This window comes from Orbicella faveolata, unplaced genomic scaffold (genome assembly GCF_042242905.1).
Source record: "Orbicella faveolata isolate gen_17 unplaced genomic scaffold, um_ofav_v1 contig_46, whole genome shotgun sequence".
Taxonomy (NCBI): domain Eukaryota; kingdom Metazoa; phylum Cnidaria; class Anthozoa; order Scleractinia; family Merulinidae; genus Orbicella; species Orbicella faveolata.
In genome coordinates, this window is record NW_028301576.1 from 2,578,370 (window position 1) to 2,598,547 (window position 20,178).

The 20,178-nt window shown below is 37.7% G+C and overlaps 1 protein-coding gene across 1 annotated transcript; it reads left to right on the plus strand.

Annotated features, from left to right (window-relative positions):
• Positions 1-15,982: 15,982 nt before the first annotated feature.
• On the plus strand, positions 15,983-18,283 carry LOC149097954 (somatostatin receptor type 5-like). Its single transcript, XM_089278196.1, has one exon. The coding sequence runs from the start codon at positions 16,133-16,135 to the stop codon at positions 17,021-17,023; it is 891 nt and encodes a 296-aa protein (XP_089134322.1). The 5' UTR covers positions 15,983-16,132; the 3' UTR covers positions 17,024-18,283.
• Positions 18,284-20,178: the final 1,895 nt, after the last annotated feature.

Sequence of the window (20,178 nt, forward strand, 5' to 3'; positions counted from 1 at the left end):
CCGGAAGCAGAACGAGAAAAACTGAGCAGCCCGGTTACGACGAGACCAACAAGGGTCAGGAAACTGCTGGAAAGGTTTAAAGACTTTGTTATGACCTGAGCGTCATTGTTAAGGACTCTGTTTTGACTTGAGTGCCATTGTTAGAAACTTTGTTATGACTTAATGTCATTCTTGACTGTTACGGTTCAAAAGGCGAGAATTGATAATTTTTGTGGCCAGCCGTTTTGTGAGTTTAAGTCGTACTAAGTTTTTGCCAAAAGGTCTGGTTAGTAGCAGACATGTTGAAATTTTAAGAAACAACAAAACGTTTTTTAAATACATGTTACAACAGAATCTTCTGTCATCTTCAGTTTAAATTAAAAAGTAAAGAGTTGCATACATAGTGTGCGCAAAATGCTAATTGAATATAAGAATAAAAGGAAGCATGACAATGTAAAATATTACAGAGAAAGTTTTAAATTAGTATAGGTAATCATACGGTTTTGAGTTCAATTTGGAATTAATTTGCACGAGTGAGTTTTTCAAAAAGCTGAAATTGGACGAGCCGCTTCGGCGAGTACAATTTCAGCTTTTGAAAAACTCACAATTGCAAATCAATTCCAAATTAAACGAGAAAAACAGAGAAAACATTCGCGTTGAGGAAGTGACGGAAGATCTTTCTTAAAGGCATTTTTTCTAATTCGAGAAAACTTTTTTCCAAGTTTCCGCACAAAATATTCGTCATTATTTTTTGTGATATCATTTGCTTAGAAAATTTTCTATTGTCAAAGTTTTCCCTCGATACTTCGGGTATTTTTGCCAGATAATTTAAGTAGCACGTTAGGGGCATGTCCTTGATGTTTGATTTTAATTTTATTTGCCTGTTTTCGTTCAAGAAACGACCTTCTACAGTGCCATGGCGAACGCTATGAGTTCAACCAACACTGAAAGCGGTCAAAGCACGACACGGTGTGAATGAAAAGCAAATTGCTGTATGAAAAATCTTTCATTTTAATCACGCTTCACTGAAATATAAGACATTTTTTGGTGTACAATGAATTTGAAAGGACTAAAAGGTTTTAGCATTCGTGTCGACAGTTAGAAACAAGGACTAGATAGCTCAACTAGAGAGCTAGGCGATTTTTCCTCTGTTTTTTTGAGTGGTCTTATAGCCAGCCTAATCTTTTAGAACCCAAATTTTTCTCGACGTACAGCTGCGCTTTCTTTTCTGCCATGCTAGCGCGTTTTGTTGGTCTGTCTTGAGTATTTTTTTTTTCTCGAGCTCCTGAGACAAAAAAAATTTGCCGGTCGCGCATAAACGTCGTCGTCTTTACTGCGAATCGTAAATTGAAATTTCTACAGGACGACGAAGCGAGACTATAAGGTGACCCAGCGGCGCCGTCGTCCGAAAGTCGTCGATTTGTAAGCTCCCTATTATAGCAACACGGCGGACTTCTAGATTTGATTCGTGTGTTGTGTCCGTTTATTGCAATAATCCAGTTCCATCGGTTGTGGAACATGACAGTTAGGTTCACATACATCAAATTAACGCTAAATTTCGAGAAGAATGTGCGCCTAACTTTTTTACGAGAACTTCCTGCAATACAAACGTCTCAACATTTCCAGCGTTTCCAGTCATTGTTAGCTAGTTGTTATCATGTTGTTGCTCCATAAATGGATCTAGAGAGGGAAGACTCCTTTCGATCCTGGCATAGAGGTGACCGTACAGTGGGAGGACGAACGAGCCATGGAAATCCTAAGAAGAAAGACTGAAGAAGTTAGCTATCTCCTCGGAGAAACGGATCAGTTTGAGGACCAGTCGAAAGACATTTTGAACTCAATGCTTAAAGAAAATCTGTCAGATAGTGATTCCAAGGTATTGATAGCGGAGCTATGAACAGATGCTCTGATAAAAGTTTGTTAATTTTTAGCATCGTTTCTGCTGTGTATTTAGCTTCCGTCGAGTTCTTTGTTGAGTCAACTTGACGGCTGTGTCTATTAAGTTTAGGAGACTGAATTTCTAGGAAGAAGGCAAAAAATGGTATTTGAAAAAAGTCTGCTATGCTATTGAATTAGCATATTAGCATGGCCACTCCAAAACGTGCTCTCTTCATCGGGGCAATATTCTTCCTTGTTACTGCTACAATTAACGTCTCTCTATTACCAGTTCATAGCACTACAAGCTGCCCTTCATCTACCACTGATTTTTTTGGAATTTCGCCGGAGAAGAACAGCTTTAAGTCCAATTCCTATTTCATCCGACAATCAACAACAATATGGCGGACCAAACGCTTGCTTGTGATAGCAAAGGTTAGAAGAACACAGCGTGCATGTGTATTGTATTGTAACTCTACATTGACTTTTCGACCGCTTCTCAAGCTGATCTTCGACATAGAACTCAATCCTGGTCCGAATGGTTCCTTTAACTGCTCGGTGAAGGCAAATACCAGAAACATCAACAACGTAAAGATTGCTCACCTTAATGTTCGCTCGCTGAAATGCCGGGATCACTTTTTGCTTGTTAAAGAGACTATTTTATCAAACAAATTCGACGTGTTTACTATATCTGAATCTTGGCTAGATGCCTCTGTTTCAGATTTGGAGATTGAAGTGCCTGGTTATAACATCTACAGGGTCGATCGAAGCAACAAGACTGGCGGCGGGATCTGTGCATACGTCTTGAATACCTATCGTACAGAACTAATGGGTGATATCTCTGACATTTCAACCACCGGTTTTCATCAACTTTGGTTGAAAATACAGGTCAGGAATTTAAAGTCAATTATTATTTGCACTGTCTATAGACCTCCGGATACACCGCTAACCTGTTGGGAGAACGATTTAACAACAACTTTGATTTATGCGTTATCACTGGACAAGCCTGTGTACATAATGGGGGACTTAAACTGTAATCTTCTCAGCACCGATTGTAGAGAATCGAAATCTTTAACCAGTTTTTACGAGTCGTTTAACTTATCGCAATTAATTGCTGCTCCTTCTAGAGTGACCGAATCGTCGCGGTCTCTTTTAAATGTTATTCTTGCTTCGCAAACCAAACAATTTGTCAAGGCTGGTGTCATGGACAGCTTTATTAGTGACCATGACATGGTCTTTGCCGTCCTACATCTGAAAGTATCCCGACCTAAGACCACATATATTACAACTAAGAGTTTAAAAAACTACAATCCAGACGCTTTTCAGTTTGATATGTCCGGTGCACCCTGGTCTGTTGTGGAAGTATTTGACGACGTTGATGACAAATTACACGCATTTGATCTGTTGTTCAATGAAATTCTCGATCATCACGCTCCGATTAGATCAATTAAAGTTCGTGGAAAACCAAATCCCTGCATAACGGAGGAGATACGTGAACTTATGAAATCTAGGAATGTCTGGCGCAAAACAGCTCGTAGAACTAATGATCCACATGCCTGGTCTACCTATAAAAACCTTAAACACCAAGTCAGGAAGTCAATCAGAGCAGCAGAGAGTGAATTCATCAAAGATCAGATTCAAAACAACCCACGGAACACAAATTGTATTTGGAAGGCAATCCGGCTCTGCATCCCTAAAAGATCAGTCTCCCCTAAAGTTTACAGCAAAGAGGACAAGATCGTGGCGGATACTTTCAATAATTTTTTTTTGCGTCTGTTGGAAAATCAACCAATTCCAAAATAAAATCTTTGGCTGAAGAGAACAACTTCGACTTGAATAACAGCATCTTTACTCCTAGAATTTTTCCGGCATCTGAGCAATTTACATTTCATTCTGTTGAATGTAAACAAGTCGAGGACATTATAAATGCAATGCCTCCTAATAAGGCTCCTGGGATTGATAAAGTGCCAACTCGAGTCATTAAAGACTGCCTGCCGATTATACTCCCTTTTGTTACATCAATCATCAATGCTTCTCTTTCATCTTCAACATTCCCAGGGATCTGGAAAACAGCCGAAATCACACCTATTCCCAAACAAGGCAATCACGAACTTCCTAACAATAATAGACCAATTTCGCTACTACCTGTGTTGTCAAAGGTCTGTGAAAGAGTCGCTTATAATCAGTTTGTCACCTATTTGACAACAAAGAAGAGGCTGACGACAAAACAAAATGGAAGTAAAAAATGGCACTCTACTGAAACATCATTACTTCGCACGACTGATGCATTTCTTAAAGGAATAGATAAAAAGAAATTGACTGCCTGTGTTCTCCTAGATATGAGCAAAGCGTTTGATAGTGTCGACCACCAAATACTGTTACGAAAACTACAAGACGTTGGCGCCTCAACTAGTGTGCTACAATGGTTTAACAGCTATCTCACAAATAGATATCAAGTTGTACGAATTCACTCCACTGTTTCCAATCCAATACCAATTGAATATGGAGTACCTCAGGGTAGCATCCTGGGCCCCTTATTATTTAGTATATACGTTAATGATCTACCGGAAGCTCCACGGAATTGCTCTACTGAATGCTATGTAGATGATACAAAATTGTTTGTTTCGTTTCGTTCACAAGACACCCAACGGATTGTTGAGGAGATGAACGAAGACCTCCTCGGTGTGCGCAACTGGTGCTTCAGAAATCGGCTATTACTAAATCCAGACAAGACGAAATTAATTGTTTTCGGGAGCCGACAGATGACTTCGAAGCTCCATGATTTTCGTTTGTCTTTGTTGGGAAAAGACATCTCCCCCGTACAATCAGCCAAAGATCTCGGCGTGATTTTGGATTCGAACTTGACATTTGATGATCATATTAAGACCACAGTATCGGAATGTATCGCACGCCTCGCGCAAATTAGCCGTGTCAAACATTGTCTTGACAGAACGTCGTTGTTAACCGTGATAAATGCCTTGGTTTTCAGTAAGTTGTACTACTGCTCGAACGTCTGGGCAAATACCACAGAGAAAAATATAAGGAAATTACAGGCTGTGCAGAACTACGCATGTCGAATCGTTAGTGGCGCGAAAAAGTACGATCATGTAACTCCCCACTTAAAAAGTTTGTCTTGGTTACCCGTTAAGAATGGCTGACTGTAAGGATCGAGAAACGCCGGTCAACGACCCATTTGGCAAATCGCTCATATTTTGCCCAAAGATACCATTAGGTGACCTAATTCTAAAAATCATATTTAAAGGTTCCAGCGAATTTTTATTTTTCAGAAATTCGCAAAAATTTGAAAGCGCGGTCAATGTGCGGTTTTTCGTGTAATAAAATGACAGAAATAAGGTGCGAGGACGAAGCGCTGCTTAAGTCTTAAAATAGTTTCAATTGACTTCAAACTTCACACAAATGTGGAACAACCACTCTAATTTATTCCTCGTTTTAAACTAACCTCAGAGATGTTGATATAGTGGTTTTCCGAATCATTTTAAAAACACCTATGAAGCGTGCGAAAAATAACGGCAAAATATAGGTCATGTTTAACAGCATCAAAATGCATCTGGTACCTCACTTTCCGATTATTTTACTTTACAGCCTTAAACTATCATTATTAAACATATACCATGCCAAGTTTCATGCTCGAACTCGCAGTATTTCCCTTTGAGAAAAACGAAAATCTATGTCACTGTGTTGGACGCAAATAACACAATAATTACACACGAACAAGAGACAAATCAATTTCAACGGCAAAAGTAAAAGACTGTCATTAATTAAAATCCCGTCAATTCACTGCTATCAGTAGAAACATAATGTTCACTACATAACAACTGTTTTTAGACGTTTTCGGAACATTGCGCGTTAACTTTGTCTGATTTCCTGTCCGCCGTCATGTCTAGTTTGTCATCGCGTGTATTTCCTTAATGTAAACAACACTGTGAATGGTTGTCATAACAAACGCAAGAGATTTCCTGGAACATTAATGTTTTCGATTCAGCAAAACGCTTTAAGTTCGTTAAGACAGAATAATGGGCCAACTTGGAATGCTGTTTAGCATTAAGGACGTTAAAGGACTGTAAATTAATCGAGTTGAAATATCTTGAAGCAAATCAAAACCGCGCCCTTATTCTAATTTGGTAAACAGCCGATCTCCGTTCAAGTTCAAGAAGTCGAGAGGTTAATCCGGCAATGTATCACCGGTGCAACAACAAAATCAAACCGAGGTCATCAAAAGTGTATGTTTAAAAGTGTTGTGGCAAGTTTCAAATAAATTTCGCCTATATAAATTGGAAACAAGAAGTGAAACGGTCTGACCCGAAACAAATAAACAAAATATTAATACGACTAATTTAATCCGAAAATGTTACAGAAAACATACCTTAAAGCCGTCGATTTCCCTCAATACCACTCCACATTGCCTTAAAGAGCCCAAGCTTTCTGCTGTAAGAATCAGGGGCCTCATGAATCTGTTTTTACTATATCGGCAACCATGCTGCGGGGCTGATATTCGAGACTTAGTAAATGTTGTCACACAACCGCACGGGCAGCCCAGTCACGCCTTTCACTGCTCTTGCGCAAATGTTCAACATTTCGCGATTTCCATAAACTGGTTACAAGTTTAAAGTAGTGACAGTAGATTGAAATGCGCTTTTTAAAGCTGTCCCATCCAGGAGCAATTATTTCTTGTTCTTGAATGGCTCTTAGCTGTAGCTACAGTCCGGCGGGGAGGGGGGAGGGGATACTCCGGGAAATTTCGGATATCTGTATGCCGTGGAAGATTAAGTGGTCTCCAGCTCTTAACGCCAACACTGAAACACCAGATGATTCTCGAAGTATTACAGGGATCACTAAGCTAAATAATTTTGAGTTTAGCTCCGCTGAGTCAATTACCTGTTGGCGCGCATATTGCATTGACCGTGGACAGGTGGGAAAACAGTTCAACCGGAAAAGCCTGTTGCACATTGTAATTTAGCGTTGTCCAACACGCAATCGGTCTGGTTGTAATGCTAATCGTATTTGATAAAATATCAAGTTTTCTTTCGACACATGCTGGGGTGACATAGTACTAGATGGGCGTGGCAGGGAGCCACGAGTCAAGTCAGTCAACTCCCAAAGCTTAACAGAAGAGTGATATTGAACCACTGGTGGAAGGACTGCAGATTGTTCCTACGCTTTACCCTGATAGGCCTCTGTGTTATTCTAATGAACTGATACTGTTACAATGATACCATGCATCTTTATGAACACGCTAATGGTCAAGGGTTTCTTTTTCAGTACAAAAGAATCATAAATAAGTAGTTCTTCGTGAAAAACTATTTTAAGGAAAGTAGGCTGTTCGCAAGATCTATGTTTTTCGATGTTCTAGAAAGATTAGTTTGTTAAGGCACTGTTGCGCTGCGTCTGCACGCAGTGTCGGAAACAAAGTTGATTAGATCATCTGTTTTTAAGTTGATAAAGGTAAATTAATCGCTCGAAAGTGAGGTACCAGATGCATTTTGATGCTGTTAAACATGACCTATATTTTGCCGTTATTTTTCGCACGCTTCATAGGTGTTTTTAAAATGATTCGGAAAACCACTATATCAACATCTCTGAGGTTAGTTTAAAACGAGGAATAAATTAGAGTGGTTGTTCCACATTTGTGTGAAGTTTGAAGTCAATTGAAACTATTTTAAGACTTAAGCAGCGCTTCGTCCTCGCACCTTATTTCTGTCATTTTATTACACGAAAAACCGCACATTGACCGCGCTTTCAAATTTTTGCGAATTTCTGAAAAATAAAAATTCGCTGGAACCTTTAAATATGATTTTTAGAATTAGGTCACCTAATGGTATCTTTGGGCAAAATATGAGCGATTTGCCAAATGGGTCGTTGACCGGCGTTTCTCGATCTTAACAGTCAGCCATTCTTAAGGACCAACTATACTACCGCCAAGCTACAATGGCTTTTAAATGCATTTCCGGACACGCCCCCAAATATCTGACGTCACAATTCATTACCCGCGAGCAAGTTACTAAGCGTACAACTAGGAGTGGCCAAAAGCTTGATATACCTTTTTTTAAAACAGCCTCAGGACAAAGAACATTTTATTACAGAACTATTGGACTTTGGAACAATTTAGACCCCTTTTTAAAATCAAGCTGTTCAGTTCAAGTTTTTAAACGTATCTTAAAGAATAAGTTTTTAGACCATTTTGTAAATACTCCCTAAACTTCATTTATTTTTAGTATTTTTTTTTTCTTTTTTCGCGAATACAAAGTTTAGATAATGTTGTAAATGTTTTTTAAATTTGATTAATTTTGATTGTGTAGTTATTAGTAACTTAGTAATTTAAGTAATTGCCCCTGAAAAGCCCCATTGAGAGGTAACAATAAAGTATGTATGTATGTATGTAAAGGTGCTGTAAAACAACAATGATGTAAAATAGTGTGATTTTAAAAATGAACATCAACGCAGATTAAGTCGCATTAAATTAACACCATTTTTTTAATCGCCTTAATAAAGTGCATCGTTAATTTCCTATATAAATAAGGTAGTTTACTTTTCTCATTCGCGTGAAATCCATTTCATGACCTGATTTATCAAAGCAACAAACACCCAGTTGGTTATTCAGGTTTACGTTCGAGGAAAACTGTGAGCTTCGAGGAACAGACAACGTCCAAGGACAAATATGCGAGCATATTTTCGCGCCAAATGGAGGTTATTGTGTTTATTATCCTTCAAATATTTTTCGCAAAACGCGCGGTTTTGAAAATGGGGGAATATCCTCGAATATTCCCCAGTTTTAGCTGGGGAATATTCGGTCACGTGACGCGTTTAGACCAATCGCAAGCGAGCGAAAATATTTGATGGATTATAAAACCCTATATACGCCCGTTGCATGCAAATTTTGCTCCTCTCGCCAGTCTTCCCTACTCAACGGCTAAAGCAAGTTTCTCCACCCACCTGCCCTACAGCGGCGTTGGCAAATCTCTTCTCCTAGTCTCAATCTTAGTTTCATTTAAGTTGCGAGTTCCTTTTGTTGCAGTTTCGGCAATGTGAACATCATTTTGAACAATCCAAACATTACTTCGGTCCTTTGACTTTTACCAAGCTAAGACAAACTCCTTGAGTATTTTGAGCTTGTTTTCCTGCAGTTTTATTAATTCGAAGAAGCGGGTTTTTCATTGACAAATTTAGAAACCAGATGAAATTTTTTCGTTCCACTGTCGTTGAAATGATTGTAGCGACTTTTTCTCCAGCCAACTGGATAATCTAATTTCCTCCACCACGCATTTAGAGAACTTTGTACTGTAGTCAATCACAAAAAAAATGTTTTAGCGCCCAAGCTGTTGTCGATGTGTTATAAAAGACTTGTTGCATGTTTTTAACTGTGTGTATATCGAGTTATGGATGTACTTGGGAAGTTTGGAGAACACTCAACAAGTTCAAGTTGCTCCATGCGGAGGTAAATGCAACTCTTACGCTTCTTTCGTGCTCTTCAAACTTCCTGGGTGTATCCATAACACTATATACACGCGCTAAGCATTTAAGAATTGTTTGATTGACAAACCACGTATGAGGTATGTAGAAACCGACTTTTGCTCAAAATACTGAACTAAATATCAACTGGAGGAAAGTTTGAGCTTAGCGTTATTCACTTACTAATAATCTTATTCTCTTCACAAATAAAACATGATTTAGCTCCCAAGTTGCGTTGCTATAAAAGAATTGGTTCAGGCTTTAAGCTGTGTGTATATCGAGTCATAGATTATGACCCAGCATTATTGCTTGGAAAATCGTGAAAATATAAATATACAAGAACTCTGAATTTTTGGTGCAAATTTTTGATGCAGCAAGAATATTTATACAAATCTAACATCGTTCTTCGCTCATAAGTCGAAATGAGAATTTCAAAGTATTAACTTTTTGAGAAACAGCTGAAAGGAAGTCGAAACGAAATTGGCGTCTTCCAACTTGAAGTTGGATGCGTTGTCTGTCTACGTTGACTACTGAGAGGTCTGGGAGGAATTCATTGATACTGAACAAAAAAACGAATTTTTAGAACGTTAAATACAATATATATATAATCACAAAATCATGAAAAAAAATTAAGTAGAATAGGTCTGGTAAAACATACACCAATGTTACAGGACTGAACTTTAATATTTTGTTGTTATATTTCGTGCTCTGCCAGCATGTTTGAGTTACGTCAGTAGTTTGATGTTTGTTTCTTGAGTTCAGACAGTTCAGCCAATTGTTATTGAACGGTATAGCATATCGACATATTGTTTACACGAAGATATTTAGTTCAGAATTAATGCAATTTTACTGTTTTCCCGTTTTGGAGTCAACTTCCCGACAATGCTGTTTGTATTTTTTTTTTTTTTTTTTATTAGCAACGCAGTTTAGAGAGTCTTTAGACATTTCATGACATATTTCCTGATACTTTTTCCATAGATATCGCCTCTCGCATGTTTAGTGCAAAGTTCTTATGCGGAAAATTCAGTTTGAAGCGTGATGTTTGTCTTTTTGTCACAGACAGCTGAAAAGCGAAACGGAAAAATATTCAACTAATTACTATTTAATGCCAGAGCATTTTGACATATTGTTTACATTTAATTCTGCTACTTAATTACGCAATATGAGTTTTATCTTATAGTTTGCAGTAACTGTTCTTCATTGGCACTAAGACCAATCACTACGAACTTTCTTCTTTACAAGGTAGGCTTCATGACATTATAAACTTTTCGGCTGATTCTTTTTATCACATTGTGATAGTCAAACCATTTGGCCCCGTCACTTAGCATGGTTTCTGCTAAAAACATCGTATTAAATTCAAAGTAGAAACCGAGAGACAGTTTTGCACTCACTTTTGAGTTAATTCGTTTCCAATATTTCTTTTTTCTTTCAATACTACTAAAGTAGACAGTGGCAATATACGAAACAAGAAATATAAGTGATAGAAACCGACGTTTCGGTGCATCTTGCGCCGTTATCAAGGTTACATAATTAAAGAAAAAAAGCGATTTGTGATGAGGCTAAGTTGAAGCGTTGACTACTGAGAGGTCTGGGAGGAATTTTTTGATACTGAACAATTATACCAGTGAAAAAAGAGCCTGATGAATTAAAAGCGGTCCATATTAAAAACATCACACTTAGTGGAACGCGTACCTCTGCGTTACAGTTATTTTACTGTTTTGGAGAAAACTTTGAGTTTACGTTTCGCTTAACTGTCCAATATCTGAAAACACAACAGAATTCGAATGGCAAGTCTCCTGTGATCTGTTGGTGAGGGGAAATATTTTATGCAGTTCTTTACAAAAATAGAGAAACAGCTGAACCTCTCGATTAATAGAACTCTTTCAAGCTGCTACAAAATTGAGCATGGTATTGCAGGCGTTCCAGTAATAAGAAATTCAAAACTTTAAAGTTTCAAATACGGGTCTGCATCAAATTCGCCTAGGCTGTAGCCCTAAATATTATAAAGGCATCTTTCGCAACATTTTCCCTTACCGCCGAAAACAAGAAAGTTATAGCTACCCCGCAAATGATGAGAACAATTATAGGCCAAAAAAAACGACGACAAAGGTGGGCTTAAACTATTATTAAATTCCAGGTTGCAGCATTTAGAAAATTATCGAGGTCTGTAACTTTCAGTTGAAAGGGCCTTTTAAACGAAGACAAACATTCAGGAAGATTAAGCAGAGAAAAAACCTGGCTAAAGTTCGATGTTCAAATCAAGCGTCATATAGTCTGAGGCTGGCGAAATGAGAAAATTTAACGAGTCGAGTATTATTGGAAATAAAGTAAGCTACATTCAATGATCCACAGTTAGTTACGTAAAAAGACCTGCCTGTATTTTTTTTTTCTTGACACGGATTATGCGAGATTCGTCGTCGAGGTCTAATGTTGAACCATAAAGTACAGTCGCGAATACGCATCAATTCAAAATGAACCATTAAGCCCAGCGTTTAGTTCAGAAACCTAAGACAAAATTAATTCCATTTAAACTTTAATCTTTCAATTGTTGCAAGAGTTTTGAACGTTTCGGTTTTTGCACATAGTGCGAAATCTAAAACAAAATTATTCATTCGAATTATTTAGAAGAACGGAAGGTTTCTACATTTCAATATTCTCAGGTTAGAACAAGAAAAATACTGAGGTAGGGCCATCGGGTAGCAGTATTTTAGAGCACAGCTGCATTGTCCTCACCTGCTTAAAATTAAAATGCATCAATTTTTAGTCAACAATTATTTAACTTCCCACTATTCAACATCACATAAGTGGAGGAAAAATTGTCAATTTTTTTATGCTCAACCAAATGATCTCTTTGCAGGGTGACTGTTTACCATTGCTGAGCTGCTTGTTAGACCCACTCACCAAGAACTGAAGTTTGTTACTGGCAAGGTAGGTTAAAGACACTGAATTTTTACTGATAATTGTTATTGTAGGTATATCCTGTTTAGTGAATAAAAAAACATCAAAAAAAAAAAAATGCCCAATAATATAATGAGAGCTCTTCAAAATCATTATATTTAAGTGCAAAGTAAGCCAAGTGAATATCGTAAACAATTCTCGGTGAATAGATTCACTTCTATGTTTTAAAGCAAATTTAGTTTTAACTAACCATCAGTTTTATTTGGGTCCAAATGACAGTCTTCGAGGCAGTGGACTCAAGGTTTACCGAAAGGTGGACAGTCACCGGATAACAGTCAAAACAACTATTATTCAAGGCCACCACAATATAATAGTCGATACTGAACAGAGAGTTAGTAATTCGCCTAAGTAAAATTAGAGGCTTTGATATCCCTGAATAACTTTAAATTTCTAAGGCAGCTGAAATGAAGTCTTAAAGGAAAAGAAATTTTGAATAACTTGCGTTTTTTTTATTTAACAAAATCATCCATCGGCAAGATAGTTACGCACCGAAATCCGTTTTACACGAACTAAGTAAACCGGTCTACATTTGGCCAAACCTTCACGGATCTCAATCGGCAAATGTTCGTACAGTTCAGCCATAAATAAAGAAAATAATGTTAATAATAAAGAAGAATTTAATTCAGTGAGGAGGAGTACTCAAAGAGTAAGATCGTGCCTCATTCTTGGCTAATATTGTTTTCACAATTGATTTGAGAGTTTCGAAACGAACGGTTCATAGTTTTTTGAAGGCGAAAAGCATTAAGAAGATCAAGCAGCGACGAATGTTGGTGGGTGTAGCTTAATTAATAAGTCTTAACTTCAGGCGTGATATTTTCAGATGTCAGTAAAAAAGGGAATTCGGTGAGGTTGAGAATTATAGAGAAGAGACGTGTGCTACCTTAACAGCGAATATTAATATTTAGACCTAATATTAGGGCAGTTTCTAAAAAAGGGCTGTTGCCTTCTTTGACACAAATGAATGCCAACATTAGACGGTCATCGCCGAAACAAATGATATCATTCTTGAAGAGAAATAGCAAATGCCTTGCCAAAAGGTTTCTCAGTAGAAATCTAGAGAAGGTTAAGTTTAAGTACTGCTTTAACACCAACAGAAAAACGTTCTGTGCGGGAAACGTTTTCACCCCGTGAATGTTACATTTGCTGTTTCAATGTTTTTTCTTCAAACGTTTTTATGGAGTTTCTAGTTGACATCAAACAATACTCTGCAGAAAAAAATAGAAATTCTTTTGTTTTCAGATCAGCAAGCAAAGTAAGAATGGTATTAAACTTATCTAGACGCCATTATATTATTTTCTCGTGACGTTTTGGTGCAATGCAAGTTTTCTAGACAGTCCAAGATGGAAATACGACAACATTATTTAAGTCAATAGTTATTTAGCATCATATAAATTTAACATTTTGTTTTCACCTACATTTGTCATTTTTCCATTAGGCAAATATTATCTCTCTCTTTGAAGTGTGGCTGGTTTTCATTTACACTGAGTCAACTTATCAGGATCTACAGTTTTCCATCAAGGTGGGTTGAAGTCTTGCCAAAATGGATGATAATGTCCACTGTCAATTAAAACAGTTTTATAGCATGGAGAGTTGATATATTTTTTTGTGCACAGCGAATTGCATATATAGACGTTATGGTGATGTGTTAAATTTGAACGCCATAGGGCACGTTTTTCCACCACCTTGCACTAAAATTGTTGTAAATTATTTAAGCGCTTACATGCAAGAATAGCGAAGAAAGGAACATTTTCCTTCAAGAAAAAAAAATCGCTTTATTTAGGTTCGTTACCTGTCTTGTGCTGTTCATAAATGGATTGCGAGACATCCCGACAAAAGCAATTTGTATTGAATGGAAAATTAAACTTTAGACAAAAAAACTTGCTCATCAATAACTGCGTATTTACTTCTATCTATATCAGTCTATCTCTTATAGAGGTGCATTACTTTTTTAGGATATATTTGTGCTTAAACTGTTAAAGCTGTCTATCTCTTTACAGAAAAAAAAAAACTAACAGATCTTTTAACAAAAAGATTCACCAGAGAGAGCATTTTGTTTACAACTTGGTAAGTTGAAGACGTTTCAACTTTTTTTTTTCACTTATCTTCGCAATATTTGTTCTGGTAACTGTTTTCGTACAAGTTTGGAAAGAACTTTGAATGTTTACTGCTGAGCTCTATGATCTTTGTTTTTACAATGCTATAACAATCACTCTTTGAGAAAGCTTGAAAATAAATGTAATGTCAATTCAAACATTTCATTACCATGGAAAGTGTTACTTAGTTCTTTGTGTGCGGGGAAGTGAAAATAGACGTTGTGTTGGTGCACATTTTAAACAAGTTTCGGGATGCGACACATTTTCTTGTTCATCATTGTTCAATTATTGAAAGATGCTTAGGTCCTTAACAGATAAAACTTGTTCTCTACATTCAAAATTTGTCTGGGATCACAACAAGACCATTTAAATAATGAAAGACGCTGTTAGAAAGGAACTCAGTGTGTGAAATATTCAGAATTGTTCTAAAATATCTATTGGATACCGTGGAGGTGCGGTAGCCTCATATTTAGTGCGCTCGTCGCCGGATCGAGCGGTCCGGGTTCGAGCCGTGGCCGGGGACATTGTGTTGTGTTGTGCTCTTGGGCAAGACACTTAACTCTCACAGTGCCTCTCTCCACCCAGGAGTATAAATGGGTACCGGCGAATTGCTTGGGAAACTTAACAAATTGCGGGGGAGTGACCTGCGATAGACTAGCATCCCGTCCAGGGGGAGTAGAAATACTCCTAGCCGCTTCATGCCACACGAACAGGGATAAGCTCCGACAGCTATGAGCCAGTCTGCTCCAAGGCTTTACTTTTTGTTGTTGCTTTGCCGTTGATCTTTCCCAAGGTTATGATGTTCTCCCTTCGAGACTATTTAGTAATTAAGTCCATTTGAACGTTTAAATACCAAGATAAGCGTTACTTTTTTCGTTATGCGCGATTAAATGTATCGAGACGTTTTGAGGTGCAATTTGTTTAAATTCTCAGGTCAAGTTATAAAGCTAGCATTATATTCTCAGTGTTATAAATTTATCGGGGATGACAACTCAAGCGCATTTTTGCTTGAAAAAGATAAACAACGGCATCGTTATTTTTAATTTAGATTCTGCTTCGAGTTAAGAGGCTATTTAATAAAAACATTTGACGAAAAATAGCACCATTGATGGCATCAACGCTGATCTTGCGTAAAAAATGGCTCCGAAGACGAGAAGTTAAACGACGTTACATTGCAAAGAAAAGAAAAGACAGAATATCGTGCTTGTCTTCTCTAACCTGTGTAATAACCGCTTTATTTGGGTTACAATGGCAAAGATTTCTGTCTCCTATTATCAATAAATTTTGTAACCTGCAAAAATAAAAGAAAGCTCTCTTTTTGATTAAATGAAAAAACAAACTTGATTTAATCTTTATAAAATTTATACAGTTTTGTGGAGTGAAATATTGTAAATATTTCCGTTAAGATTTTTAAAGACCAAATTTCCTTCCTTTAGGACTCCGAAATTTAAGCATAAGCTTTCGGTATTTAGGGCTTACAGCAAATTATTGAAAACATACATACATACTACAACAGACCTGATTATTGAAAGCAACATATTGAAAACTGGTTTTCAACACATCGAAATCCGATAAATGTCAGGACTTGTTTTCAAAAATTAAATCTGCACATTGGTGTGAGCTTTGCATCCCTGCAGTTAATTGCATGCTTTACTACAGGCAGTAAAAGAACCTGACAATAATAACAATTCACTTCGATCTTTCCACAGGTAGACGAGTAATTACTTCTAACAGTAATACGAAAAGGACAGAGCTTTGAGATGTGGTCCTTATCTGACTGCATACCCTGGATGACTGTAGGCCTGGCCGAGTCTGTTGCTATAGTAACACTCAACCTCTACACCATAATTACTTTTATAAGAAACCGCAATCTTCGCAAGCGTAGCATGTACCTGGTGATAAATCTAGCAGTGACAGATATGTTTGTAGCAGGAAATGCTGTGATTAATCTGTTCTATTGGCCTGGAGAATTGTGTAATTTATGGATGTGGACATCTTCAATTGAAGTTGGGATATTTTTAATTGTTATGTTGTGGTTCTTCCTCTTTGGTTCATTAACAAACATGACCATTATTGCTTTAGAACGGGTGCACGCAACGGTTTACCCGTTCAGGCATCGAATGCTTAAAAAATGGGTATACCGATTAATAATTGCCGCTGTTTGGGTAACATCTGGGTTGCTAACAATAGCTTATATATATCTCCGACAGTCTGATAAATTATATTACAGTGTTTACTTATCTTTGATATTTTTTTCAATTTGCCTTTTGATCATTTGTGTTTCTTACAAGGCCATTGTTATTAAAGTCCGTTGTGGAGCGCAGCCTCAACACCATGGTGCAACCAGTAGAGAAAGAAAACTGACCATGACATTGTTGATTGTGACTGTTGTATCTCTTCTGTTGTACCTGCCAGTAGTTATAGTGTATTATGTCCTTTTAACCACTAAATTTAAAATATATCAGTCTCTGTCCTTTTCAGCGGGTTTTCATTTTGAGTCTTCATTGTGGGCTTTACTTTATGCAAACTCTCTTGTAAATCCTATATTATACACTATCCGTTTGCCAGAATACAGATCAGCTTTACTTGCTCTCTTTCGCAGACGACCTCAGCAACAAAGACAAGTTGCAGTTCCCCTTCGTGACATGTAATGCAGATACTATAAAAAGCCATTCCAGTTTCTGTGATCAGCTTTGTTGTTTTTAAACATTACATTAACCCCACATTTTATAGATGAACGAGCACGATGAAAAAAACAAAAGAATTATCGTCGTGAGAAAGTCTAACCTACAGCAGATGAACATACAATGGAATTCCGATTTTTCGAACCTCCAATGGAAACAAAAATTAGAGCGAAAAATCGTACTGTTGGAGAAATCGGAGGTAAAGGTAGAGTGTTCGGGTGAGGAGTGGGAAACGAATTTGGTTTCAGTTATCGGGAGGTTTCAGAAAATGGGGGTTCGAGAAATCACGATTTCATTGCAGTTTAAAGGAAAATAAACAAGACGCTGTGCTCCAGGAACAAAAGTATATCTGGTGTTTTATTGCCTATATCTTAAGTTTCAGAGTAGGTGACTAAAATTGATGTTAAGTTAATTGACGATTTAATTTATAGTCATGTTATACCATCTTGAGTGCGATTATGGTATTGCGATTTTCTAGCACTCAACGTGTCAGTTAGTTAATAGTCTACATGACTCGGTAGAGATCGATTTGGTTCAATTAGTTAGTAAATCTACCAGGCGATGAACCTTGTATAATTGAGTCTGAAGATGGTATAGAATAATACCGAAATGTAATATCGCTAATTTTCCTTGCATGTGCTACCTATATATAATTAGTCACAATGCCGTTACTCGGATTAACCTTTAACCTTTATGTAAATAACAAGCTCCTCCATATTAGAACGTGAACAGGCGCTTTATTTCAAGGGAGTTCCCGTTCGGAAACAGAACACTCCAAACTTGTCCCGAGACCGCCTTTTCCTTTTAAAGTTTCGGAAGGGCGGGAAAAGCCATGGACAAAAAAATAGTGAAATGCAAACAAACAAACAAACAAACAAGAAATAAACTGAAACAAACCGAATTTCCTCAAAGAATTTTGAGCAGGAACCTTTTGGGGGGTTATACGTCGCCGACATTTTCTACATCGAAATTTATTCTTACTGAATTACTTTATTTGGTTTATATTATCAAGGCACCAATGAAATAGCACAACGTACCAACCAACATAGGGTCTTTGTCTGTCCTTCCACTTTCGAAGGGAAAAGCGTCCTAGCTTGAATGATGGTATAATACATTTTAAATGCACAATATGAAAATTTGATAGATGTTTAAAAGCATACTTAGTGCTATGTAACATATTAGATTATGATAAAGATAAATAAAAGTATCAATGATGCTACGAATTGACTTTCTCTTTGTTTGGATTTGTTATTTAAAAATTATTAGGAAACCGATTTTTTTTTTTGACAACAATTGCAATTCAGACGCGCACCTTAACCCTACAGTCATCTGCTTTAGTGACTCAAACCTCTTAACACTATTATAGATGGCATATGAATCCACCGGAAGTTGATAACGCATAATCAACAAAATACTTCACAACGGTTTCATGTCCTATTGTGAATAATCGATGTACGGGTGAAGTTGGGAGGGCAAGAAAGAAGTTTAAGGAAATGCCGGAAAATTCCAGTTATAAGACCTCCTCCGATGGTTTACATGCATGTTGTGCGTTTGTAATTCATAACAAAAAAAACCTCGATTTCTCTGAAGATCTTTCGCAGCTACCCTGCGAGCAGAGTCGTTTCGGATCTTATTCGGAAACTATTCGCATTCGATCTAACGGCGCTGAGTCGCGTTAAACCGACTACGCTTTCGTCTTCAGGCAAGTAGAAAAAATTTGTAGGGCAAGGCGACGAGAAGTTTACAAGGTAGAGTTGCTCAAACATCGAGAATGAGGAAATCCATCGGGGCAATGCAGCTCATGTAGTGGTTTGCCAGTTCTTGTACCTCATACAGTATGTGTCCTATTGGTTAACCAATAAACCAGACGAGAGATATGTTTAGTACATCATGATCATGTTATGAAGACTCGAAGACTAGAACAATTTAATAAAAACTTAACTAGTGAGCAGCACTCTGCGAACTGTAGTTGTATAACTTCTTTATTTCTCCTACGCGTTTCGTGTGACTAACGTACACTTCGTCAGGGAGTTTAACAACACAACACAGAGCGCCTGTATATATACCTAACTCGTACAAGAGTTTACATTTCGTAAGAACACACCTACGAATATACAGATAGGAATGACATACTCCGCGGTAATGCGTCGAGGAAACAGGCGGTAAATTTCGGCAAGGTGTGACATATTTTGTGCGTGATATAATTTTGGGGCCCACAGTTTTAGTGTTTTTTTTTTTTTTTTTTTTCTTTTCTGAATTTCTAGCTAAGCGACCGGGCTATCGTGCCAAAGTCGCCTCCAACCGCCTCAAGAAATGCCCCCTTGCCTCTCAACAGTTGGAAGCGACTTTGTCACGAAATTCAAATCCTGTGGCCAAGAGAATCGGTTACGGATCGAGACGGAGCAAAAATGGAAAGCAAGAGCTGGAAAAGCAGCGATTCTCGGGTGATTAAGATAGACTTTGGAACTTTGGGAGAAAGCGAATGAGAAGAAGAGTTATCGACGGCTGCCATGAGGTAATTTTGAGTAGATTGGAACATTTTTTGTGGAATTTAGAGAGCTTTGAACGCGGGCCGTCTGGCCAGTAGGTCGCACGCCTAAGTTTCGTTTCTCTTTAGGGGAAGCAAACCGCCGAAAAGTGAAACTCGCCTAAATGGCTCTAAGCCACCTCCTGGAACCCAGACACATCAAAATAACGCAAAGCAAACATAAGGTAAGCCATTTTATTCCAATTAACCCTAAAAATAATTGAACGCTCGGTTTCGAGCTTACTGGCCGAAAATATAGCCCCACTTAATTTCAACACTGAAAAAGTAGCCCAGACCGGCTTACGCGCAGCTTGATTTTGACCAACTTAAGCTTGATTTCCAAGAACTTGGACGATATTTCCCAGTCCCAGGGACTCTAAACTAAATCGTGATGACCCTGGTTTTTAGTTTAATCGACAGGGAAAAAATAATTTAACCCTCGGTTTCAAGCTTGCCGGGCGAAATATAGCCCACTTCATTTTAACATTAAAAAAGTAGCGCGCTGAAGGTGATGTGGAAATATGACTTATAAGAGGTTGGCTCGCTTCCGATGCTGAAAGAAATCTGGAATGACATCCATATCAAATGTTACTCG